Source organism: Gymnogyps californianus, chromosome 10 (assembly GCF_018139145.2).
Source record: "Gymnogyps californianus isolate 813 chromosome 10, ASM1813914v2, whole genome shotgun sequence".
Classification (NCBI taxonomy): Eukaryota; Metazoa; Chordata; class Aves; order Accipitriformes; family Cathartidae; genus Gymnogyps; species Gymnogyps californianus.
Window position 1 is genome coordinate 8,780,443 of NC_059480.1, and position 27,092 is coordinate 8,807,534.

The following is a 27,092-nucleotide window of genomic DNA, read 5'->3' on the forward strand; positions in this document are numbered from 1 at the left end:
GTTTGTCTAAACTTTGATTTCCCTGAATACAGCTTTTCAGACCTCTGCTTCTGCTTCTTCCACTTGCCACCCTTGTGAGTGAGAAATACCAAGGCTGGCCAGCATTTAATACTACATGAGTCTATCCTTCCCTGTAATGAACTGTGAATCCATTAAAGGATGAGTGTTGGGATTAAACTGCAAAATCTGAGTGCTGCAAACAAACTCTGCACTAGGGAGAACAGATGGAGAATGGCAGATATTTAAAAACGAAGAAAATAAGCAATTAAAAAAGGAGACTTTATAAACTCTGACTTTTTTTTCTTCACATGCATGTTAATTACAGAGGTATTGATACAAAGGCTGGTAACGGTCAGGATGTTGTTTTGTGGCCAGAAGTACTTGCATTAGTACTATTCCACATGCAGCATATTAAAATGGCTTTAGCAAAATTAGTTAACAGTGGAAGGCTGAAATATAGGTAAAATGGGAAAGAAACAAAAAAAGGGAATGCAGGCCTCAAACTTTTCCCAGTCCAAATTATTTAGGTCAAATTTATGACTAGCTTTGTGATGGGCAAAAGTGGATTTATCTTTTTTTTTTTTTGTGGTGGCATATCTACACTTGCTGTACCAAACCTCAGTGGGACTAGCCACTTGGAAATCATTATGCATGTCTGTAGATACCAGAAGGAATAGAAGCCCAAGCTCTAATTTCTGCATCAGATTCCTGTCACGCACTCTAGCACACTGAAGGAACCAGAGGAATGCATGGGTCACATCCTCAGAGAAGAAATACTGATGTAGCCACTGATGTAGCAATAACACTACATCAATTTATACTAGCTATGGAGTCTGGGCCAATGTTTATTTTTAGGTTGTGATGTAGGTTTTCACTTGTGACTGAGATTATTTTAAAACAAACCACTGTCACCTCCCACACAGTCAGACAAAGCCAGTATGTGGGCAGAAAAACCCACTGGACATTTTCTTTCCCTTCTTACCCGTGTGGTATAAGCTGCTTCAGGGTCGTCTTCCAGGACCCGGGACATGCCGAAGTCAGACACTTTGCAGACCAAGTTGCTGTTGACGAGTATGTTTCGAGCAGCTAGATCCCGATGCACATAGCTCATGTCAGACAGATACTTCATTCCTGAGCCAATGCCACGAAGCATCCCCACCAACTGGATGACTGTAAATCTGCCGTCATTCTTCTGCATATGGGGAAGGGAAGAAAATCACAGAGCATTAAGCTAAAAGCTACATTATTGCCATTGCTGAAATTGGCAAAGAGCGTATCTCTGGATTCCCATCTTCTCGCAAATAAAATGCAATGTTATTTCCTCACTCTGCTGACTAGTGTCTATAATTCACCAATAAAGTAAAAACCCAGAGGTTCTGTCACAGCTTCCAGTGATGCAGTATCCAGTTTGCAATGAATCTGGTTTTAATGAGTCTATAGCATTGCAATGCTTTCAAAAATGGAGCAAATCAGAACCGTTGCCATTAAACATGGATTATTTAAGACCCTGCTATTTTAAACATTACATTTATTCTATATTCTTCCACTTTACATTTATTCTGGCTTTCAATAGGAGTAACACCAGAAAACAGAATTTCCCAAGCACAAACATAATTTCTTTAAAAATGCTGAATTTTCAGTATCTTTCTGCAAAAAGAACCAGAATGAAAACCAGAAAATATCTCCCAGTATAAAATCTCCTTAGCTTATTATGAAGAAATCACCTACCCTGAGGAAGGCATCCAAGGAGCCATTCTCCATGTACTCAGTTATGATCATTACCGGTTTACCTACAGTTTGCAGAAAGAAAAACACAATTCCTTGATGAACACCAATGTTAATGGGATAAAAATGGGTTGCACATGGTTTTACTGCCAAGACACCTGGCTTACACAATCTAATTTAATTTGAAAAGCACCAAGCTTATGCCTCACCTGTGGGGAGCAAGAGAAGAAATATTATAGGACAGAAACATTTAAAGGGCCCCATCTGGAAGGTTAACCCTTTGGTTGACTCACTGACAAGGTCTTTAACTAAAGTGGCTCCTGTTCTCTACGGAATATATGAATTGATGATTGAGAGCTACGAAACAAAGATCTGTTCAACCTGTCAAAAATCTTTAGTGTAATTAAATTGCTTGCAGACTAGAAAGCCTTCCTCTTTCAAAATGGAATTTGTGAATGCTTTGGTCTCTCTGCCTCTTTCGAAAGATCAACGCTTTAGGCGAGTTAGAAGCTGTCAGCAGCTACAAGGTATTCCAAGACAACTGGATTCAAGAATGCAAAACACAAGCTGTTCCTCTTAACTTTCTCTGTCCTGAATCTGTATCCTGTATCTCTCGTTATTTATAAATGAGCCAAAGCCATTTGCCTCATGAAGTCAACCACTGGATAAATGATTCAATGAATTATGTCACTTGTGGGGCATAGTGCTTCAGCAGCACTCAGCTTTCCATGCTGCAATACAGAGAGCCAAGCTGGGCAATCTGAAGAGAAATGTAATGTAATGTTACTGACATGGGGACGCTTTCTAGGCACTCTCCTGTCTGAAACAACAGCAAATACATAAATAATGCTTGATGTTGTCTTTAAGAGCTTTATAAAGTCATACAACACTGAAACTGAAAACATTTAGGTACATACAAGTAACACTAATTATTTCACAGGGTTAAATCATGCTGGATATTTAGCATCTAGATATATTTGCAGAAATAGGTCCAATATCATCTCCATTCTAAAAGTGAGCAATGGGAGATGTAGAGAAGTGACTTATCGAAGGTCAAAGGGCAAAAGCCCGTTCCCCAGATGAGCACTGTTAAGCCCACCTGAAGTCAAGGGAGCACCTGATGATCAGCGCCAGGCTGGCATGGCACACCTTCCTCCCAGTTATGCTTTAGCTACAACTATACAGTTTCTTCCTAAATAAAAGACAGTGTCCCAGAGAAACTCTGCTTTTGTACTTCCTGAAGCAGCCCTGAATAAGGGAACATTACGGGGAAAGAAGGGTTCAATGGACACGTCACCTAGACTGTAGATAGCTCAATTCTGTCTTGGCATCAGAGATATCAGAACTACTCAACTTTTCCTTGCTTCTGTCACCAGCAAGCATCTGCTCCAGAACAACCAGCTATGAAAATTACCCTACCATGAAATGTTGCAGCATTGAAAGTTCCCCTAATCTTTTCTACCTCAGTGCCTTTTTCACCAAGATGCTTTTCTCTTCCTTTGTCAGGGATTTCTGTTTTTGAAGTAACCTTTTTTTTGATTAGAAAACAATATGCTATAAGGACTGACTGTGCTGAAAATTTTACATCATTTCACTTAGGCCAACATCTATGTGCGATACATCACTTATTCCACTCATCATTACTTATTTCACCTTTTCAGTCCCAACCTATCCTTTGCAGGCCTTTTACTATTCCTGCTTCTCCTTCCCTTCCCAACTGCTATCAAAACTCTTACTGTTTTGGTCCCATACAAACTGGCATGCCTGTGAAATGCCAGTCTGGCAGCTGAACCCTTTCTGATTTGCATGAACGCAGCAGAGAAGTGATGGTATTGCATAAAGCAAACTGCTCTGGATGAAGGGCTTAGTGACCTTGCTGAGTACTTGCACCCTTAAGGAAAGGGATGTGATAAAACATCATTCTCCCTCTAATTCACCTTTGCAAGCATTCTTTGGTAGAAAGAAAAAAAACTGCAACCAAATCTGCGTATGTCGCTGTTTCATTTATCCTTTGCAACTGTGACCGGAATCCTTCCACTGAACAAATACAGCTAAATGAGTTTTAATTAACCTTCCTCAATCAAAAGATACTATGTCAACGTAGAAAGGAAAAAAGGGAGACTCTTTCAGTGCATTAACATGTAATTTCATTACTCAGGCACTTCGTTAGCAGGGGAGGGGGATAGAGAGAGGAGAAGTTACCATCAGTGAGTCAATTATTAAAGTACTTGACTAGCAGCCAATAATGTATTCATGGGGTTTTGCTGCCTCTCTCAACCCCCATCTACACCACTATTTATCTCACATTTTAATTTTCAGTATATTAAATGCATTCATTTATCACAGCATTCAGAAAGCCTATGGAGAAATTGAGATAAATGTCTTCTTAAGTAGCCCTGTTTACCAAACACACCAGCTCGGAGGTAACCAAGCTGGCTTGCTGCGGAAGCATTGCTTACTGCGAGCAAGGCAATGAAACGTTCTCGGGTCAGGCTACCACCTCCTCAGTGAAAATTTCAAATAATTTTAATTCAGTGACAACTGCATTATGCAAATGCATACAGTCATTTATAACTGCTAGAGCTGTAATAGCTCAGGGGTTTCCAGCCTCGGTGGGATTTCAACACAAAGATTCCCCTGTTGCCTTTCTTTTACAGAGGTGCTAGAAAAATCACTGTCTGTAGCAAACACTGTGGCCTGACCACAACCCTCCCTCTCTTTGTTACAACAACAACAAAAAGAGAAAGAGAGACTCAGACCTGCAAAATTTAAACAGAGTATTATCTTTTAATTTCAGTTTTGAGGGAGGCCCTCAGTAAACGATGGTCAAAATTAGTCCAAACCCCTATTTTCCCTAGCGGAATTTGCCTTGAAAAGCAAACAGCGACACACTGTATGAGCCATTTTCAACAACTGTGAGAGAAGGCAGACTAGGAGAGGGAAACACATATGAGCAAGGGTAAGATTTCCAGAAACACAAGTGGCAAGGTAAGTATCCAGCTTCCACCGACATTCAGGAGGGACAGGGTTTTTCAGTGGTATTGATGGCTTTGACAACCCTCTATGGGAGATACTTTGTTCTTCTAGTAATATTTTACTTTTTAACTTTTCATCCATATCTAATTTCAATTCCTTACACTATTAATACTCTGCATTCATGTTCATCATGCACGCCATCAGCTGCAGAAGGCAAGCTTCACAAATTCCACCCTTTAACAGCAGCTCCCAAGATCACTGTCTGCTTTCTTTGCTACCCTGAGCATGAGCCCCTACATCCAAAGGGTCTTTTAGGATTAGCGATCAGTGCCAGGCTTTGCCAACATGCTACCTAGGGCAGTCAGAGTAGGGACAATAACTACACCATCGCAGTGGCACCTTATCAAGTCAGACCCAAGCAGGTCTGTCTCACAGGTGTATTTTCAGTTCTAGCCTACAAACAGCATCCAGCGAGCACTGTCATTCTCTTTCTAAGGCAGGGTTCATGGCACAGTGAATGCTAACAGACTTAAAAAAAAAACCAAACCAACCAACCAAAAAGATCGGCCAGGTAAATTCTGCAGAGTGAAATTATCACACCTGTAAATCAGAGAAAACAAATAAGCAAGTTTCACACTAAAATAGCCTACCTCATTTCAAAGGCTTGCTCCTTACATCTGTGCTTTGTACCTTAAACATATGACTCTGTAGTTTTGTTTTGGTATTTTTCCCCCAACCATTTTAAATTCTTTGCTCACCATCTGCTTTTGCCTATCCTGTAACAATCAGCTCAGTCTAGCAAAGATGTGAAAGATGCCTGCTTGGCATAGCAAGAAGGGGAGAAAAAAAGCCAACCCCTGCAGTATTAATTCTCCCTACAAAACCTTGTACAAGCTGCCTACAGATAGAGTATCAGTTGAAACCATAAACCCATTTATAGCTGACAACAAGATTAATGACTTGTCCTGCACTGATTTCCTCATATTAGCTATCAGTGGATCTGTTCCATCTGTCATTTCACAGGAAAGAGGGTAAAAAAAAAAAAAAAACAGCACACACCACCACAGACTTAATTTCTCAGTGACTTCCAAATTGGCCTTGTCATGAAAATGACCTACTTACATTTAGTAACTACACCTTCCAAGTGGATGATATTGGGGTGGTCAAACTGTCCCATGATGCTGGCCTCACTCAGGAAGTCTCTCCTTTGTTTATCAGTGTAACCAGCTTTTAGAGTCTTGATAGCAACACAGATCTCTCTTTTTCCTGGTACTTTGAGACGTCCACTGCATACTTCACCAAATTCCCCTTAAGGAAAAAGGCACAAGAATCCATGGTCATGAACATGAAGCACGCACTTGTGTTGTCGAACTGTTATATCAGTTCATCTGGGGGAACTGTCATACAAAAATCATAGGATCCCATGTTTCCTAAAAGCAAATTTAAAACTGTATTTACAGAAAAAAATGCAAAAGTTCTGGCACTTACCCACACCAATAACTTTTTCAATCTTTATGCAGGAGGCATCAATTTCTTTGGCAAATTCCCTCACAGCTTGGTTTGGATCCTCATATGTAAAAGGATCCACATATGTTCTAACACCTGCAAGGCAGAAATGTTTTATTTGAAGTCACTGATCTACATGCTGCTGAACACAGAACATATGAGACTGAAGCCTTAATGATATACAACAGCAAAGAGAGTGTACAATAAAAATGTACTGTAAGCCAGGAATGACTGATGAAGGAAGGAAGGACTTAATGTATTTTTCCCTTGATGCGATTTTTTTAAATGTAAACATTTAATATTTCCCAATATTGATGTAAGGAATCAGGCTTTTGCCAATAAATGAGCTTCACAAATCACTGCCATCACTAACAGGCCAATAGCCTGTCTATGGACCTGTGAGACTAAAACACATCCCATTTCCCTTTTGGGAGCTAAGAAATTCTGAGCTCAGGTCCTAGGTTTGGTACCTGGATGACTGAGATGGAAGTAACAGCAGGATTCAGTCCCGGAAAAAAGGCAGCAAAGTTCACATTCCCTTTCCTGCAGGATTGCCTCTGGCCCATCCCGAAACTGCTTTAGCAGAGTATTGTGGGGAAAAATCATGCCTAGATATCACTGGCCAAGAACAGATGTCTTTCAGTGGAAAGGAACAGTGGAAAAATTTTATGAACCTTTCTCCTGTCTGTCCCCTCAAAAATTTTTACCCAGATACTTCTATTTTCCCTGTTACTAAAGTACATAGCTTTGAAGAAGAATGTTTGCAAGAGAGTAAAACAGAAACATATTCATTTCAAGAGGAATGTCATCCCTTATTTCCCAAGCATCAGAACATGGGACATGTTTTACAAACCAAATCAAAAAACGCAAGCACCACTGCCTTTTACCTTGGTTCAGATGTTTCTCCTCATCTGCCTCTTGCTTAGCCTTACTGTACTTACTGCGCCTGTCAGAACAAAAAAGAGCATTACAGTTCTAAATAAGTATCTTTGAGACAAGCTCAGTCGTCTTGACCTGCTGAGACTTGAGCTGTTTGCACCTGCCATGACCTGTGCTTGGCAGCTCCCCTACAACAGCCCATGACACAACATACACTTACCAGCGGGGCAGGAGACTCCTCTCCTCAAACTGCTCTAAGTGTTATTGGCATCAACAAAGCATCAAGGGAAACACAAATCTATTTGCATCTCGGCATTTAAAGAAAGAAAAGAAAGCTTGCGTTTTGGCTACTTTTTCTTCAAACGTATATTTGCAATTCCGTGCATAAAGCGGCCGAATTGCTTTTTAGCCCTATCATATATGGGTTTAAAGGCTACAACAGCAGTGGTTTGGTAGATTGATTTTCAAACGTAATTAGGCAAATACCAATACCAACACACTTATTTAACTGCAAATTTAAAATTGGAAACAGTCTATTAACACAGAAATCAGGATGGCAGCAAAAAAAACCCCTGACCATCAAAAATGCAGATCCCAAGGATTTTGTTTATTCTTTTAATCACTGTATAATTGAAGGGGGCAAAGAACTCCTGATGGCAGAGCTCCTCTACTAACCCTCTGAGTTGAAGACAATAATGTAGTGTAGTATGTTAATTCCATAGATTACTGTTTCTACACCTACACGCACGATACTGTACCCAGTTCTGTATTTAATTAGTTCAGCTTTAAACTTCGATGGATAAGTGGCATTAAGAAAAATTAATACAAGAGTTTAGTCTGTTAGGGAAGATACTGAGGAGTCAGCTCAGCCAAATGTATACTGGGATTTGAAGTTCCGCAGCATCTAATGGTATGTAGATGTAGAGATTTGATTTGGGCTTTTACCCATCATTCATTGAAAGTTCAGAACCACGCATAAGAACAGACATTGCCAAAGAGAAGGGCTTATTGTTGCTTACTCCTCAGTTTGCCTGTTGCTATGGAAGTCCAAGTCTCCCAGCATGTCAGACCCAGGTTAGCTAACTGGCAAGAGCCTGGGCTGGAGTGAAGAGGGAAGGCAGAATGAGAAACCAAGCCTGGAGAACAGGAGGCAAGACTGGCACTGCCTGCAACATGCAATCCGCTGCCCGGAGTGGGGCAGGAGACGACCAGGCCTGCCAGGGACACTGGGGCGAGACTGGGATAAAAGTCTGAAAGCGGTGAATGGGTAGAGGAATAAAACAGGAGTGGGTGACAGAAAGACCTATTGGGAGATGTGAATTAAAAGGGGTCAAGAACTCGCAGATAACAGGAAGAAAACACGTGACTGAAAGCCTCGCTTGCAGCAAATCTTCCTGAGTCTCACCATTCCCCTCCCGTCAGCAAAACCCTTCTGCCTATTAGCAAAAAGCATCTCACTTCCCACTCTGCGCCTGGCCTGCAGGGAATGGTAGCTTCCCATCGCTGTCAGCTGAAAGGCCATTACCCTGTCTTTGTCTTTGCAGTCTTTTAGTGCTGGGTGTTGAACACACTATGCCAATAATAAAAACTATAAATTAACCATGAAACAGAAGGAAAAAAAAAATCCTGTTTGACATGTGAAGACTACCTGATCTTTGAACCAAGCCTCACAGCTCCCAACAACATCAACAGGACTTGTGTTCAGACATAAAAACCAGGTACACATCCAACTATAAACAGTTGGGAGCTTCTTTTCTTTATGAAAGTCAATTAAACGCAAATGGCTCCAAATCACAAGAAGAGCATTATTAAAAACCACACTGGATCCAAACATCAATTTAAACTATTTATTTGCCTGAGGACTTACAGCACTGGTATAACAAAGCTGAGTTAAATAAAAGGACTATGTTCTGCTCCCAGTTACTGAACTGAGTAAGAAGGAAGAGGCGGCACAAATCTCACCCAGTGCCATATGGGACCAAGTCAGCTAAGGGGATTGAAGAGAGGGTTTCAGGTATTATATAACTTCTCTCAGAGGAAAGAAAAAAAGGAAAAAAGAAAAAAAAAAGATTCTGCATTTTAAGCAGGACCCCTTCAAATTCATTTTATTAACGTTCAGGCACAGATGGGAAATACGAAACACAAACAGGCTTTGCATGAAAGCATTTTAAGTATGAAAAAATGCTCTGTATCTTATTTTTAAAAGTACAAGCACCCTAACAACAGCTAAAATATAATCTTCCCCCACTAAGACCCAAAGACATGCAGAAAGCAAAGAGAAACAAAGGGATTACTGTTCAAGCAATATAATTGTAGCTTATTAAGTTTAAATAATACCTTCCAAACTAACTACGTACTTCCACTTCTCCCTCTGTCACCCGTTGACCTCTCCTGCTCGCCTGGGGGCAGGACACTCCTGTCTGCCATTGTCCCCGAGAGCAGCCCGGGGCCCCACACCACGGGGCTCGCACGGCCGGAGCTGCCTCTCAGGGCAGCTCACCTGAGTGGCAGAAGGGAGCCTTTGTCGCAGATTTGAACCCCATAATTACAGGGATTTTGGCAGTGGTGATTAAACAGCCGGCATTCAGGAACAGAACACAGAAGCTTTCAGAAACTGCGGGGGTCAGAGACACAGGCAGATCTACAGGTGGGGGCTGGCAACGAAGAGGAGGTAACAACGGAGTGTATTAGCATGCACTGAGGTGAAACAGCACAGACCCGGCACCGCACTGCTGCTCCCACCTCCTCCTCCCCAAACAAAAGAGGGGCTGGGGGTGCTGCAGCGCTCAGGCATCAGGCTGGTGGAGCACCTGATCCAACACCATCAGCAAAAGGTGGGCAAATGCGTTTAGCTGTTGACAGAGAAGAAGATAAATCAATCTACCTATTGGAAGAATTTCTGACAGAAACTTTTAGATGACCAGAGGATTCTGTAGGGCCACCTTACTCCACCTAAACCCTTTTAGAAAGTGGCTCTTTCTGTTTTATGCTTTCCCAAACCCTTTACAACTCTGTCTGAGATACTGTAATTTCACTCAGCATTCCTGCAGCGCAGGGTTTAGAAACACTCACGCCGCCTCCTGCACTCTGCTCTACAGACATGCTCATCTTAACCTCAGTAAGTTTAAACTAACATTTAGGCAGATTAGTTTTCATGTTAACGCAAACGCCATGGTCGCAGGACAGAACCAAACAGCCTGAGCTGCCTGAAGGCAAAGTCCTTTGACAACTTCTGTTGTAAAAGAAGAATTTTGGGATTTGAGCAATGACTTGAAAAAACGTAAAGCCAAATTAGTAGTAATAACCCAGGGTTCAAAAGTGGGCACCTACAGCATATGCCCAGTTCCCACATTTGGCTAACGGATGCAGAGAGGCCATGTCTGCAGGCCAAAGCATAGGTTTGATTGTACAAATACGACTTTTAGGTCATGGCTAGATTACAAAACCTCCTCATGGGGACTGTATGGACAGAAAAGCTTCTTCTCATCTGAAGTCATTTTGGAAGAAAGCATAATTATTTTGCTATTAACTTCTGCTGCTGTAGGAACATCATGAAATATCCCCAAAGCCCCCACCTCTAAATGCCATCGGTAAAGTGGTTAAAATCATTAGAGTAATAGTGAATATTAAAGTAGATTCTGTTTATTGAGAGCTACTTCCAGCTACTGGAGAGCTGTGTATTGAGGAAGGCTATTAATTAGCAAGGCACCATGCATTAGTATGCACAGAGCAGTTTCACTGTCCTAGTATTTCATTCATCTTGCTATGTCTTTCCCCTTCCACAGCCTCTCTGAGACCTACCAGTGCAGAGCTATGGGACATCTCTGAATCCATGGCCACCTACCAGCACAGAGCTATGGGACGTCTCTGAACCCATGGCCACCTACCAGTGCAGAGCTATGGGACATCTCTGAACCCATGGCCACCAGGATACTTTTATCTCCATTCCCACCAGTGCTTGGATCAGCCTTTTGTCCCTACTGCCCGCCTGCTCTTTGTCTTGTCTTTGTCCAAGTTGAACACTTGTGGGCAGAGATAACTGAACAGACAGCCTGAGCGGTGAGAAGACCTGGCTGAGTGCGCACCCGCATCAGCGAGTCTGTCAGCTACCTGGCTCCAGGCAGCTTTTCCTTTGACAGCTTTATGGCCGATACTAAAGAGAATCAATATGAGGGCAAGGGGTTGACATTTCATTTTCTAAAAAGTGATCCATTGAGGGCCAATCACCAAGCAGTGTTTATCAGCCTTGGGAAGCGACATTTTTTTATAGGGGGAGGAGGGGAAGGAATCATCTCAAAGCAGCCCGACAGGCTCAATTCTCCAAGGTGGCGACTCATAATTAGAAATCCAATGTATCCTGCTATCAATCCTGCCTTAAATAATAAAGTGATCAATAAAAGCGGAGAGGAGATTAAGTCATCAAGCTCAGTGATGCTATTTTCTGTTGCAATGGCTTTTAATAAACCTGTCTCTCTGCATTACATTTTCATATGTTCTGCTCTTCTTTCTTCTTGTCAGCATGGAGGCTTTGAGTCGAACACCCACAGAAAGCTATAACAATGCATGTCTACTTTCCAGATATTACAGTCATAGTGACTTAACTGCTCTTTAAGACAATTTAAAGTAAGAGAGCAAATCAAGAGGAATTTGTGCACGTTTATGGCTGATACCATTAAACTGATCAACAGAGACTGACAAAACGTGCATCCCTCAGATCCCAGGCTTCAGATGCAGTAATGATATGTCCAGTTTTATCTCAGAATTACACTGAAGCAATATCATGCTGATATTTTTAAATGAGACTGAACACAAAGATGAAGACAGAAACACTCACACTGTGTTTCTGCTACACTGTCCTCCCATTCGCAGGATTGTTCCTGATGCCTGGGTTGAATTTGGGAGAATGAACAAGTACTTGGTAGAAGATTATGGTCCTGCTCTGATGAAATAACCATCGATCCAGTCTGCTGTGTTACTGCATATGATGCTGAATGACTGCGGTTTGTTTTACAGCCATATCCACTCACGCTAAAAGGACTAACCCAAAAGACTAATGCAGACTCCTATAGACTTAACACAAAAATCACAAGCAAAGCAGTCTGATGGCTTAGTTCACAACAGTACAGTTGTTTATTCCCTGTCTATCAGGAGTCAGTCCAAGAAAATCTACTGTACCCATACCCATTAAACTTAACTTCAAATTACACTAACCACAAATCTCTAGCTGGCTCGCTTCTCAATGCCAGTTATTGGAACCAGCTTTGCATTTGAAGGGCAAATAGAGCTGGAACTATTGCCATTACATCACATGCTGCTTGGTACTAATGTTGAGAAGATCAAAGCTACATGGGAGAAGGCTTGTAATGCAAATGTACTGTTTATGATGCTAATCAAAGAATTTAGCTTTGTTTGGAGGAGACAAAAAGCTCCCTCATGAAAGAGAGAGGGGGAGAGAGAAGCTTAAGTTCTTACCTCCTGCTGATGACAAAGGCTGCAATGAGAATGACCACAAGAACAACACTGCCAGCCACTGAAACAAGAAGCACTGTGGGATTGGTACCATCGCCAATGATGGGGGAAGGAACTGGAAACAGAAAAGGGGGCATTAGTGTCAGACACCCTCAAAAAATCAACCTAGGTAGCACTCAATGAGGCTTTCTGGCTTGTGAAGGCAGTTTAGAGTAGCACTCAAATCTACTTTCAGGCCTTTATTATATAGTCATTTGACACAATTTTCCAACAGGGCCCTAATTAGCTGAAGACATGATGTTTGATAATGATTTGGGGAACTCCAGTTCACTGGGAACAAGGACTCCCTCTCCTTCTCCCCTTCAGTGTTGCTCAGAGGGTATAATGGCTATTTTTTTGGCCTTTCTAATTGCTTTCCACTCTTCTTTCCTCCTCCTTTTTCTCTCAGTGGGGCCAGATGCTCACTCCCCAGCTGACACAAAAAGAATAAGTTATTTTAAAATATCTACCCTCTTCCTGGTGGATTGATTATTTTCAGCTGTTAACATCCTGAAGGATGTTGCCACTAACTAGCATGACCTTAAATTGATTTAAGCAGACCTGTATGTCCAAAATAAAATAGGCTTGGTCACATTGCCTTCCTGCCACAGAAAAGCAAACATTTTGGGGGCTAAATTTGCATGTTTCCTTGAGCAAAGTGAAAAGCTCTACTGACAACGTAACTCAGACATACTATCTTTATGTGACTGTCTAAGGAAAAGTGCAAATATGTGAGCTGACGTAGGACACCTAACTGATCTATGTCAGTAGCTTGCAAAGGGGAGTAATGGGGCTCTAGTCTCCTGCAAATCAGATATTCCAAAAACACGTGCAAACATCTACATTTACAGCAAACAAAACAGGTACATAAATCCCTCAAGCATCAACGGCTTCCAAGTGTTTATAGGGTGTGTGTCTCCTTATGCTACACTGAAGTATTTTCATTGCTAGAATCTAGAATATAGCATATCCAAATAGATGTCTCAGGTCAGATTTATGGCATCACTAACAGTCGTGTGGCCATGGAAGAATGTTTTCCCAGAACAGACACACCACAGTCCAAGCAACCAACAGGAAACTCCCAACACAGAGCTCAGTTACATTTGCACTCTTTGCTCACGGAAAAGCAAAAGAAATCAGTGAGCATGTCATTACCTGTGTTAGTTGTGAACTCAAATGGTCCACTGAAGTCTCCATATCCTGCTGCTGTCCTGGCCCGCACGTGAAATACATATGAAGTCAGGGGGTTCAAGCCTTTGATGTCAGTATTCCTGGAGGCTGTCTTCACAATACGATAGCTGCGCTCGTTTTGGTCCTAACAACAAAAGAATACAGTGGCGATCAAGTAAAAATGCCTTGCTGCACCGTGAACCGTGGAACCCCACTTCCTTGCCAAAACTGTCGTGATGAAAGAAGATGAGTAACAATGATGGAATTCTCAAAATACGTCCCGAGGGCTCCTGCTGTCGGCCTTGCTCCATACACCTACCACTGCGTGCTGCATGGAGCTCTGAGCAAGCCAAAAAAGGATGATGAGGCAGTAGGTATGATGCTCATGTATCACTGATTATTTAAGAAATCACACAACGAAATCCTTTGGAAAATAGCCAAGCCTTCAAATAGGATCCTCTTGATGAACAAGCAACATTTTACTCACACATGCTGGCACTTTCTTTTTCCTCCTACCAGCCAGGAGCCATATAAAAAAAAAAAGATAAAAATATTTTAAGAAAAGACTTAGAAAATGTCTTCCAGAAAGTCCAATCTTAAAAACTGTTCTATTTTTGGCTGGAAAATCCATCAGAAAATGTAATAATCTAGCTTCCCTGCAAAACAGATGCCTTTTTCTGTATGTTTTAGGGAAGCAAATAAGTGATTATCTTTATAAAAAAAATTGAGGAGTATGCATGTGCGTGTGAGAGAGAGCGCACACAAGCAAGAGCAGGTAATTGTTCATTTTTGCAGAGAACCTTCAAAGAAAATAGCTCTTTTCATAGTTCCATACCTGAGAATTTATTTGTAGGAGTAACATCTCCCTCTAACCTGGAAAGTATGAAGAATGTAATTTTCTTTCCTTATTCTCTATTAAAAGCCATCCAGCCCACACTATCACTCTAAGCAGAAGCTATCGGCGAATAGATCTTATTATTATTACTGTGTTATATACTTCATTATTATACTTCTGTCTATGAAGTAAAGCTAATGTCTCACTTCTGCCCAACATTATTGATTCTCATTATAAATATGCTTGCTACAAAACCTCAGTTCCTAGGTAGGAAAAAATAACAAAATAAACTCGTACCATACAGCTGGAACAGCCTATGAGTCTTATTCTTTCAAGCAATCATTCAAGTGCATGAAATCCTTAATTGGATTTTATTAAACTGAATCTATTTGGTTTCAAATGATGGAATCCTATCTGGAAATAAACCGTAATGGAATGAAGTAAAAAGCTCTCCCCAAACCCAAACAAACACCTTGCTTGTCCATTTTTGAACAGTACCTTTTCATAGTATTTGACTTCGTACTCCAGGATGACTCCATTTGGCCTGTCAGGTTCCAGCCAAGCCAAGGCAATGCTGTGCCTTGTTATCTCTTTAGCCTGGATCAAAGCAATTGGGGACGGAGCTGCCAGAAGAAAAAAAATATATATATAAGCAATAATTTAGTTTTAATGAGGAACATACATTTTTAATCATAGCTTTCACAACATGACCACTTTCAGAAATTGTGTTTTTCTTGCGGGGGGGAGGTTGGAAGCATTAAGTATTTTTCCTGTTTTCTCTAACAAAATTGCATTTAATCCTCTCTAATAAAGCTTGTTCTTGGATTCTGGGCAATACTAGATAGGTGGGTTTTGAAGTAACAATACAGTTGTCTAAGCACTACAATGTTCATGATGCCCAGGTACAAACCCCCATAAGAGGCTAAGGTACTAAAAGATTCTACCTTATTTTTCTCCTTTGTTAGGCACAGTGCATAGACTTGTACTTTTGTTTTGGTCCACAGTGATTCTCTTCTTCCATCTCCTAAAATTAACTGATGTTACTTCATTAGCTATTTGCTTTACAGGAACTATGACATTCCTGAGGGACCAATCTGGTTTTCTGTAAAGCTGAGAAAATATTGCCACTGAATTAAGTAAGACCAGAATAAAGCTGAATACATATGAATTTGGACCCTCCCATGAAAACCAGGAAACTTGTATTGCAAGAGTCTGAGCCAATTTGTGCTTCCTAACTTGTCCTGCTTACGCCCGAGTCTGTGAGCGGTCCCTGGAGAATGGGGAAGCTCAGTGCCCAAGGACCAGATTCTGGCTTTGATAGCTCCTTCCCAGTCAGAAGATATCAGAGATTGGTCCACTGTATACCAAACTGGCATCATCTGACCCTGTCCCATGTGCACTATATTGACGCGATGAATAGAAAAAGCAGGATTACACTGCCAAGGGTAAGGCCTGCGCGATTTTTTGAAAACTCCACCTAGCAACAAGCTAAACTCAAAGATCCTTTAAACTGTATCTGTGTGCCGTAATAAGGGCTGCAATGAAGAAGATAATGGAAAACATCTCATTGTGCACCCTACACTTTCAATAGAGCCCCTGCTAATGCTGAAGTTCAGGTTTTTGACTGGCTGGAGGACAATGCATTCTCCCTTTGACTGTGATAGCAGCAGATTCAGGGCTGCGCTGGGGGAACGGGTTTTCTGAAGATTTATGAACCCGGCTGCCCCTTTCTTGCTGTTGTGTTGCTGTGTGGTCACGTCTCTAGCCAGCTGTTATCAAACTCTTTTGATGCTAACAATAGCTGGTATAAATGGCGGAGTCTCCAGGGGTAAAAAGGGACATTCATGAAATTTTTAATCTTATCTAACAAAGCTGTCCTGTATAACCAGAGATTAGAGGTCTTCCTAAATTGAATATATTTCTTCTTTTGTCCCCTGAAGCTGTAGCCATGTTGCTCTTTTTTTCCCCCCTTTCCCTTTCTTTCTGTTTCTTTTTCTACCCTTAACTTTGGGATGATGATCCACGAAAACATTAGAGTAAAAAGTATCCTTGAAACATGTATCCTTGAAACCTACCAAGAACGACAAATAAATAAAAGTCACAATAAATGAAAGGAAAATTGAATGTTGAAAGCCTCAAACCTACTTGACCATATCAGACAGTTCTGATGGAAGTGAAAATAACCAGTAGATGCCACACAGTCACAAAAGGGTGTCTCCTCTTGACGTGAAACCATCAGGGAGCTGCTTCCCGATTTACTATTTGACAGTTTGGCATCTCTGTTAGAAATGCCTCCAGAACCTTCCTCTCTTTTTCCTTGTCTGTCTCTCGCATGCAAAGGCAAATACTGGATGACAGAGGAGACTATAAACACAGCCAACAGGAGGGATCCAGGTGTGCTCCATCAAGTTATATCTGTGGCATGACTGAGAACCTGCTTAATAACCTCCCAGTTCCTCAATAGAGAAACAGACTTTTTTTTCTTCCCCTTTGCAGTAAGAATACTGCTCAGCTAATAAATTAGAAACCAGATTTGTTACCCTAAAACACACACATGCGCAACATTACTGATAAACCAACCGGAGAGAAATCTGCTTAGTTAATCGGTGCTTCATGCAGGGCAGACAGGCAATTCTTTTTACTGAGAATCTGTCACTTATGCTGGTCTGACCTCAAGAATTGTAGAGAGAAAGTTCACTTTCTTTCTTTTATTCTCTTTTTAACCTCCTTGGTTTCCCATTTCATTTCTGCAGGCATTTATATTGGAATTTAGTGACTCCTTCAATATTGGGCTGGTAAGTGCTGTATGAAAACACATTTCTGCTCTGTTGTAAAATGGCTATTTGCCGCAGAAGAATATATATTAACTACCCCTGCTCGTGAAAGATGCTTAGCTTTATATAGTTTAACAAGTGCTTTCTCATGTCTCTCAAAAATGGACAGCTGATCTGAGGCACTACACCATACTGGAATAAACAGCCTGCTCCTGGCCTCCAGCACACAAAGAGGACTTGTACATCAATTCCTTTGTTACTCCTTACTATTACAATTGTAGTAATGGCCCTATTTTTTCCTTCCTGTCCTTTATATGCAAATTCATCCTACTTAACTTTTAATCTCTTCTTTTGTCCTGTATTCTGCAGATGAGCAATTTGTTTCTCAGGTTTTTTGACTGTACATCCTGCCTCTCCACATGCTATACAGAAATCCTAAGAGTGCTGAAGTCCAGCTACAGGATGAAGTACCAGAATTGCAAGAGGCTGTCCAGGAGCTCTTTGACATCTCTGCAGCACAGACCTATAATGGTCTGTGCAGTAGGATGGTGATCTGCAACTCTGTGGACCTTCAGGAACTGGGCTCAGTTACTGCAGGGAGTACTACAGTTATCCCACTGCATGGATAAAATCCTCCATTACCAATTCTCTCTTATTTCTGCAAGTAGCCCTACAAATCTGGTTTATCTGTTTCCTTGTTTTCCAGGATCCACCAGCTGACCTGAGCAGTTGAAAGACTGGGCTTCTGGAAGAACAACAGGTCTGGGTCTCCTTGGACATATATTACCAAAAGGGCATAAGAGATCTGTCAGTAGAGTCCGGGACAAAGAGGACATCACCACTGCCAGCTCATCACGGCAATCCAGGCAGCAGTCACAGCCTTCTGGGTGAGCTTCTGCAAAATATTTACATTCTTTGTTCTTCTCCCTTTTGCCTTTAAACAGACTCTTAGGGATGATGTGAAGATAAACACATGTAACAGGTTGTAAAATGATGCTTTGATCACGAGCAGAATAAAAGACAGAATTTTCTCTTATATGTGCGTGGGCTAACTGTTCATTATATACACACACTCCTACTCAAAACATACTGAGGACAGCTTGACCAAATAGAATAATGTGCACAATTAAGATGTTCGCGATAAGATCGTATACTTTTGGAAGACAGCGGGAGATCACTTTTTCTTTCACTTTTTGCACTTTCCTCCTCCCTACTCCCTGATATTTTGAAGGGAACACTAAGCAAAAACTTGTTTCTCAATCATCATTGCTTACAACAGCAAGTTTTTCTGCCGCATGTGCACAGACTGTACATACCAAGCACCAATTCTATCAGAACAGCCCATTTCACAGGGAAGAATGACGAGGTATTTTGGTGTCTAAAAAGAGGTCCCCTTGAACAAAAGCACCAAGTGTAACTTTCCCTAGTTCAAAGCTCAGCAGTTCCCTCCCTTAAAAACCCCACTTCCTACTGATGTGAATGTTGCAATTTTCTTTTATCTACTTCCTCAATAACCTGCCATTAAACACCTACTAGTGGTTTTATTACTGCAGTTCTGAGCTTGCGGCCTACAGAGAGAGAAAGAGCACAGATGTACTACAAAAACTTCACCCAAATGCCATAAAGCCATATCCCAAGGCTAATAAGTGCTGAATTGTAACAGTTTTGAGGCACTTTAAAGGATGGCAGAAGCAGAGTGTCAGTTTTTCATTACTGGTTCAAATTAGGAGAGGAGGGGAGAGGAAAAAAAACAGGAAATAAATAGATGCAATAAAGTCTCTGGCATGTAGGCATCCATGAGTGAAAACAGCCCTTTATAAAACTACAACACATGAGTACTCAGATATCAAAGATACACAATGCCCAGTGTTTTAGTGAAGATGCCTTCTTAACCACAGCAGGGTTTACTTTCCACTCCCCATGATTTGAATTTAAATGGATCATGTTTACTCAAGGGGTCTTTCACTGATTGAAAAATATACCCACAGTTTGTACATTATCTCAGCTAAATTCAAATAACATATTTAAATTTAATTACTTGAAGCTTAGGGGTTTTCATGCTTTTCTTTTTTCCCTCAATTGCACACAACACCACTTATTTGTTCTTATCAATGGCTATGCGCTTTGTCAAGCATCAAAATTAAATGCTTGAAAGCACTAATGATGTTACTGTGATTAAGGGTTTTTACCTTCCAGGGTAGATAGTAAAAGCCTGCTCCATTATTAATTACTTTAAAAAAAAAAAAAAAAAATTTCTGAGAATCTAACACTGAAGAAAAGTCCTCTTAGAAATCAAAACAAGACAATAAAAGATCTTCTCTTAATTGGGACAGAACACATTAAAGCGAACCTGGCACATTTCAGGTTTTCTCTTTGAATATTTACCTTGCAATAATGTGGGTTTTTACATGGGATTTTGTAAATTATATTATCAAATAATCTCACTGCAGGAAAAGGATATGCAACACAGAGAATCAAATATGTTTTTAATCATTTCTAAAGGCAACATTCTCTGGGCCAGATTCTGGCAATTTTATTCATGTAGAAGAGCAACCTACTCTACTAGCTGTCGTGCTGACTTCAAATCAAGCGAAGGGAGAAATATCCAGCCCTATTTAGTTACATGTACCAGAATAAATTAAAAAGAAAGCAGTTCTGCTCTTTCCTAAAATGTTGGTGTTCAGTTCTGCTTCCCGTTGGTCCCTTGGGCCTTTTACCCGCTCCTCTCTCTTATCCAGGCAGAAATGCTCCTGTTTCTGAGTAACACCACCCTTGTGCTCCGAGTACTCCTGGCAAATGGCTTTGCAAACAAAGGAGAATGCATTTTAGCATGACCAAATTTCCAAACATATGCATAACATGTGTATAAGCCATGTATGTACGTAAGGATAAGCACATGAAAGGCTTTTGCACATGTGAACCTGTGTGCACACACAGATTAGATGTTTGTGCACATCTGAAGAACTAAGCTAAATTTTGACATTCCCATTCTTCGCTGTCGGTATGACAGCTATGCCTTTCTCCTAGGGACCAGCAAGAGTCTGCGGGCTGGATGTGCACTTTAAAAACTAACCATATGCATTTTTTTTTTTTTTTTCATTATTCCCTCTGTATAAGTGGAGCAAACATTTGTACTAGTGATGATTGGGCCAGGTTAGGACTTGGACAAGGATCTAGAGGCCTGATTGCTCAACCGAGCCACTGGAAGCCTCCCAAGAGATTCCCAAGTCCTCTGTCTTCCCATCGTCTGCCTCTCCCTCCCCCAGGAATGACGACTGGCGAGGAACACCTCCCAGCTTGGAAACCGAGACATGCCAAGATTCAGGCCAGCATTTTCAAGCTTTAGCATTTAAAGCAAAGACTTTAAATCCACGCCACTAGAGTAAAGCGCCCAAGGTTATCCACCCACACTTGAAAATCCTGGCCAACGTAACGTGAAGCAGTATGACAGCTGAGCTTGGCCTCTTTCTCTCAATCCCTTCAAACAGCCGTAATACTTCTGAACTAAAATTTCCCTCCTTATTACTAGAAATTACACTGCTCAGGACAAGCACTAGCTTGGCCACAGGATACTCTTGTAGGACACCTTCATGCCAAAATGACAGGCACAAGTGATCTTCCCTTTCTTTCCAAGCTCCGCAACCCAGTCACTGCCAAAGAGCTCCGAGAAAAACAAGTGACAAGCTCTCAAACCTAGGGACCAGCTCACCTCAGTTATGTTTGTAATGATGTGTTCATAAAGAAAGGGGCTAGAAAATGAGATTTTGAAGACTGTTAACACAGCATTATTATGTTTTAAACATTTCCTCCGTTTTAAAGTTTTCATTTCTTGCCTCTCCCAAAAGAACCTGTGCTGCAAATCTTGCCAAACCACAAAAGCTGGCTCTGACTTGCATCAAATCAAAAGCTTGAAGGAAAACCCAGGCTGTTAGCAGCAACAAATAGTAGCAGTTGAGGATTATTAGAGTGCTGTATTTTTACCACCCTACTCCAGATTCAGTTCTTGGAGACATGCAGTAGCTGCTGAGGATCCACAAAGAGCCTGTGTATTTTCTGGGTTGCACATCCAGTTCTGTGTCAGTTTTAGCACAGACTACTTCAGCATACCAGAACTGCTCTAATTTAGATCAAACCAATTATAGGAGCTGAGGTCTGACCACAGTTCCCTGTGGTTTACATCAGGAACTGCAATGAGACAGGGGTGACGAAGAAGATTTTGCACACCCAGGAGACAGCTCGTTTTGGGTATTAATTTCTGAGGACCAGCTCTTGACAGCAATACGTTATTTTCAGGTACTGGCCCTCCAATTCTGAAGGCCAAATAATGATGTCAGCTAATGCAATGCAGGTCTGGAGTAACTCCAAAGATTTGAATCTGCAACCTGCAGTCCCAAAGATTGCCTTAAACCAAAAGAATCTACATAGCATTTAGCAAGAGATCTGTATTACAACTCCAGCATGGGGTCTGTTTAGTCTGAGAACTGCTTGTTTTCTTTCTGCTAGCTTGCTAAGAAATCCTGTTGGCATGTTCTGACAAGGATAACTTAATAGTTGCCAACAGAAACATGGCAGAATACTGTGTATTTCCTGTATGTATGAATGCCAGTTTAAAACAAACAGGAAAACAAGTCGTTCAGTTGGAAGGCAATTTATAAAAATCTGTCTGAACATTACAACCACTTAAAAAACCCAGCACCGAAACATTTCTAAATGCTTAAACTAGAATGATTAACACAAGAAGGGCGAATGTACTTAGCGCTGTGAATTGCTCTAAGAAACTCTAGAGCTATAAGCAATTTGTTAAGATGGGGAATTAGTCAGCAGCTGTCTGACCTGAGCAGGTTTGGAGCCGCTGGTCACAAAGCAGGTCACGTTGCAGTTACTCTTCCCTCTAGTTGAGGTTAGAATCTGACCCAATATAAACAACAATAAATTTTGTAGCCTAAAGAAGCCAACACTGATGCTCCACTGCATTATACCAGATTGAGAGAAGCAGAGAAAATGGGCCACGCAGTCCGGACAGAGAGAGATTGCCGTAACTCACAGAGTCCTCCTTTAGGGCCCGGACCACTCACACTTAGAGGTAGGATCCCACGACCCAAATTTGGGTTGAACACTTCTGGGAAGCACATGCTGTAATCATTCTCTTACTTCTCAGACACCGGTCCAGCAAGCACAGACCGCCAGAAACTACTGATGCTGGGACACAATGTATAGCACCCCAGGGTACAGTGGCTCTGGGGGAGCCAGAATGAGAAATGAGAGACCGTAATCTCAAGTTATTAAAACAGATAATAATGTTGGAAACAGAGCATTCCCCAACTGCTCAAAATAAGTAGTCTGGAGCAATCTGACCCACTTACCACCACCCCCTCAGGGCAACTCTGCCTCACCCGCACACCCTGCTGTTCCTCCCGGGAAACCCGAGGTAGCCACCAGAGCTAATTCCTCTGCAGAAATACCCTGTCCTTCACCTTTGTATTGCTGCACAGGAGGAGGATCTGCTGAGCTGCCTTTTGAAAACAAACTCCTCCACTCCCCCTCCAGCCCCTTCCACAAGGAAATCAAAGCTACCCTCAAAGACACGTCAGATGCCCCGAAATGAAACCCCTGTCCCATTCTCTAAGCCCTTCCTCAAGCCAAGCAACCATCCAGCTACTCCTCCTCCCATTTTCCCATCCTCCTGCCCACAGTCAGAGGAGTTAAGACATGTCTGCATACACTTCGTGAGTCAACAGACGAGGGGGGGGTAGAGCTGTTCTTAAATTGTACAGGACCAATGAAATAACTCACTGTATCTGTGCCCTGCAAACCACTTCTTGTGTGCAGCTTTCAAACCACGTACAACAGCGTTATCAACAATCCATAAAACAATACCAAAAGTATTGACCCTGCTCTATTAATATCCCAAAGGGGCAACCCTTTGTCTCACATTGCAAAGGACAGCTCTCACCTGATGCCTATATCTATTAATAGAAAGCGTCATTTCTGCTCCTTGGTCTCTTCTTATACTTACCACCAAGCCTCCTGAGCATGTGGTTACCCCAACAGTTATGGCATAAAGCTTAACCCACTATGGGGCAAATGTGTGACTTGGTACCCAAGGCAACACATCTCCTAATGCTGTTCTCCTTGGTTCTCGCACAGTTACTTTTTATTTACTTGAAACATGGATGTCTAGATGATATATATATATTTATATGTGCTAAGTAACTTCCTTTGCCACTTACTTTCAGCATTAAGAATATTAGATTTTGTAAAAAGAGCTGCTTAAAAGCCTTTTTGAAATCCAGACAAATAAAAGCCTCTGCCCTATATGCCACTTAGATGCTTTGGAAATACTGAAGTATCTTCTAGACAAAATACATAAATAAATGTTATGACTCATTTTGCTAAAGCAGCATTCACTATTTTAATAAATAGATTTGGCCACATTGTCTCATCCTGGCTTCTGAAGTGCTACAGTAATAGCAGAGAGTTAGACTTTGCCATTTGGGTTTCTCAGATCAATCACCCAAAGTCAGAAATGGCAAGAATCTTGGAGGAAGAAAAGATAATAAAATTATAAACATTTTACTTTAACTGTGATACACAGCTCCAACAGCAACTGCAGGCTGGGTCTCAAACATGCCCTCCTGAGCCTGCAAAACACAGAAGAATCAAAACCCAGGACTCATTTGACAATAAAAATCACATTTCCTTTCTTAACACTTGAGAGTAATAAATTGTTTCGAAGTCACCAAAGTTAAGGAACTTCACCATTATTTACTTTAAGCTCCACCACACAGAAGAGGCTGGTGCAGAATGTTTGCATTTACATATTTACATTTCAGCTGAAAGACCTATAAATTTTAGTTATGGTTGATATTCAGAGCGTTCAGCTGGAACTCTGGTAAAGTACCTTCTATACAAAGGTTAGAGGGATTCAACATGATACGATCTCTGCCTCTGGGCTGTTGAGAAACTCTTGAGATTGAATCAAGGTGTAGGTTTTCTGGGCTCACATAAGTAGCACTTTGTGAAGGACACTGGTCTGACAGCACTTGGAGATCCTCAGTTCTTCCAGGATGCTGCAAGACACCCTGCCATACTCCCATCAAAGTTCCTCTTCTTCAGGGGAAGAGATACTCTGTGCTTTTGGAAAAGTACCACAGAGAACTGGACTGCAGCACACCTAACTCTCACACTTGGAGCTCTTCTACCAGGTCCTTTCACTGGAACTGAATTAAGTCCCTTTTCCTTCATCCGCAACGGGCAGATTTCTTCAGGAAATTAAAAATCATTAATAGATCTGATGAGAGAGAAAACTATATTCTGCACACAGTGTTGCTGCAAAAAGCAAAGCTACCTGAAGTTTGCTGTTCAGTTAAAAAAAGAAAAAAAGAAAAAAAAGCGATGAGGGACAAACTGGGGAAGAGTCTTAAGCTTCCTGGAACACATAAACCTTAAAATGAAAATGTTAGTTCATGATGTCAGTAACCAATTACATCAAAGGTGGCACATAATTAAACTTATAAAGGGGTTTGATTATTTTGGTTTTATGCCGGACACTGAAAACTAGTGCATTATTCACTTAAAAATTGTGTCAATTAGAAAAACCCTAAATGGAATAAGCAATTAAATATTAAAGGTGGTTGCCTCAGTGGAAAACAGTCAGAAAGATAATTGGTAAAGTTTCCTCTGCAATGCAAGTGCCATTACAAAGTCTGAACAATTTCAATCCTAAAAAAATAAATAAAAAAAAAAATTAAAAATCAACCTCATGAGGTTATGAAGATTTTGAGTTGTACAAAGAAATCAGCCATGTTTATTTCCTGGAGGAGTACTGAGCTACAGTGGGCAAATAAAAGCCCGTGAAAACAATAATCCCAAATTAGCTCAGCAATCACACAGATGGGTCTGTGTTCCGAGGCTGGACCTTCATTTTCAGTCCCAGAATCGCAGCAGATAGGACGACACTGAGAGCCCACCCCGACTCCTGATGAGAAGATCTCTGTGGCAGGTCTCTCCTCCCCTCCGAGGCCAGCGGCCCAAAGGGTACTTACAGAGTGGACACGAGAAGTGCACAGGATGGGGACTGCAAGGAAAAATATAATCTTCATTCAAAACCTGCAATTCAAAATCATTTCTTCTTCCAACAGCATGCAAAGCACTTTTCAGTGTTATGTCTCTCCTTCCTGTAAGGTTCATGGTTTTGTTTTTAGTTCAGTTTTGTCATCAACAGGTCCAAAAACTTATCTTCTTGTTTGATCCAGAGGAAGCTGGTAACTTCCATTTAAGGATGAGTCAGGCTGAAAATAAGCTAGGAAACTCCTGTGCTACAGAGCCCCTCTAACCTGTGATGTTTGCAGCTTATCAGTGTAACAAATATAAATAAAAATATTCTCTGGTTAAAGAAAAATGCCACATCTGCAAGCAGTGCTAAAGAAGCCTCCCTTTGAGCCCAGTCCACTCTCTTCAAATCAGTTCTTCCCAGTACTTGTATAATTGCAGTTCTAACCTTCAGCATAGGCAGCAGTGAAAGCAAACGGCTGAAACACTTGTGGAAAGGCACCGCTGGGCCTGCACATCATGTCTGAAGTACGGTGGAGAGCCCACAAATCTCTGCAGCTCCTACAGGAGCTCTGTCCCAGAGTGCCCGAGGAGCTTGAAAAACACGGGACTTAACACTCAGCCACTTACATATTCCAATCACTTTCGGTCTTATTTATGTGCATGCACAATATCCTGATAAACTAGAGGGGAGGCTGCAGCCATTCCATCTGCATTCCCTTTTATGCTAAGAAAGATAAATTGAGGCTGATTCAGAGGACAGATTTAAAGAACGCAGTATGTTATCGAGACAAGCGCAATCTTCCCAGGGAGCTGTTGTAGTGGGTTGTCTTGAGATCATGCCTTTATTTGTTTGCTAAAATAAATGGACACCATACAAAACTCAATTCATATAAGAGACATCTCTTCCAACCCACTATACCTTCCTATTTTGCTTAGCCAAAACTGTCTTATTCTGTTATTTATTGATGGGACCACTTAATGGCACATAGAAAATTAAAAATAATAAAAAGCTAATTAAAAACTTCAGTACTTTCCTTTTTGTCTTCACTAATCTATGAAACTGGAAGACAGTTATATCCAAAGCACATTACAGTTTAAGGGTTTTTCTGTCTGTAATAACCCATGGATACTTTCAGTGGATTTTAATACAGACAAAACCAAAGAGATTTTATGGAACAGTAGAAGTATTTAATAAAAAATCAGAATCAGTCAATCGTCTTTTTAAGACTAGGTGATAGAATTCGATAGCAGGGATATAAATCCTAATAAATTCTGCAGGAACAGTTCAGAAGGCTGAGACAAAAATTATCACTTCCTTTTAAATTAACAGTTAGGACTTTTCCGTAAGGGATGTTTTGCAATACAAATGACCAGAGGAATAAAATACAAATGCCTGACGTCCCTATATCTCTCTAGACTGTATTTAAAAAAATAAATCCAAAACCACGATCAACTTTTGTTATTATCAGTTTACAAATGACAACTTTCAGAGACCCCGAATCCATTCTCAGAGTGTACTACTAAGAGTTCTGGGACTCTGGTTCTTGAATTTAGTAATGAAGGCAGATTACCTTAATCTAAGGAGACGCCATGAAATCCTTCAAGCAGATGCAGACAGAGGCTACGCATTTGCCTGCTTTGTTTGGGAGGGGAAGCCCACTGGA

General features: G+C 41.2%; 1 protein-coding gene across 1 annotated transcript in view; it reads right to left on the bottom strand.

Annotated features, from left to right (window-relative positions):
* The window catches only part of EPHA4 (EPH receptor A4), a 107,065-nt gene that overhangs the window by 11,464 nt on the left and 68,509 nt on the right, over positions 1-27,092 (bottom strand). Inside the window, 8 exon segments of the mRNA XM_050902890.1 lie at positions 983-1,192; positions 1,729-1,790; positions 5,824-6,009; positions 6,190-6,303; positions 7,095-7,153; positions 12,559-12,670; positions 13,750-13,909; positions 15,098-15,222. Of these exon segments, the coding sequence (XP_050758847.1) occupies positions 983-1,192; positions 1,729-1,790; positions 5,824-6,009; positions 6,190-6,303; positions 7,095-7,153; positions 12,559-12,670; positions 13,750-13,909; positions 15,098-15,222 (1,028 nt within the window).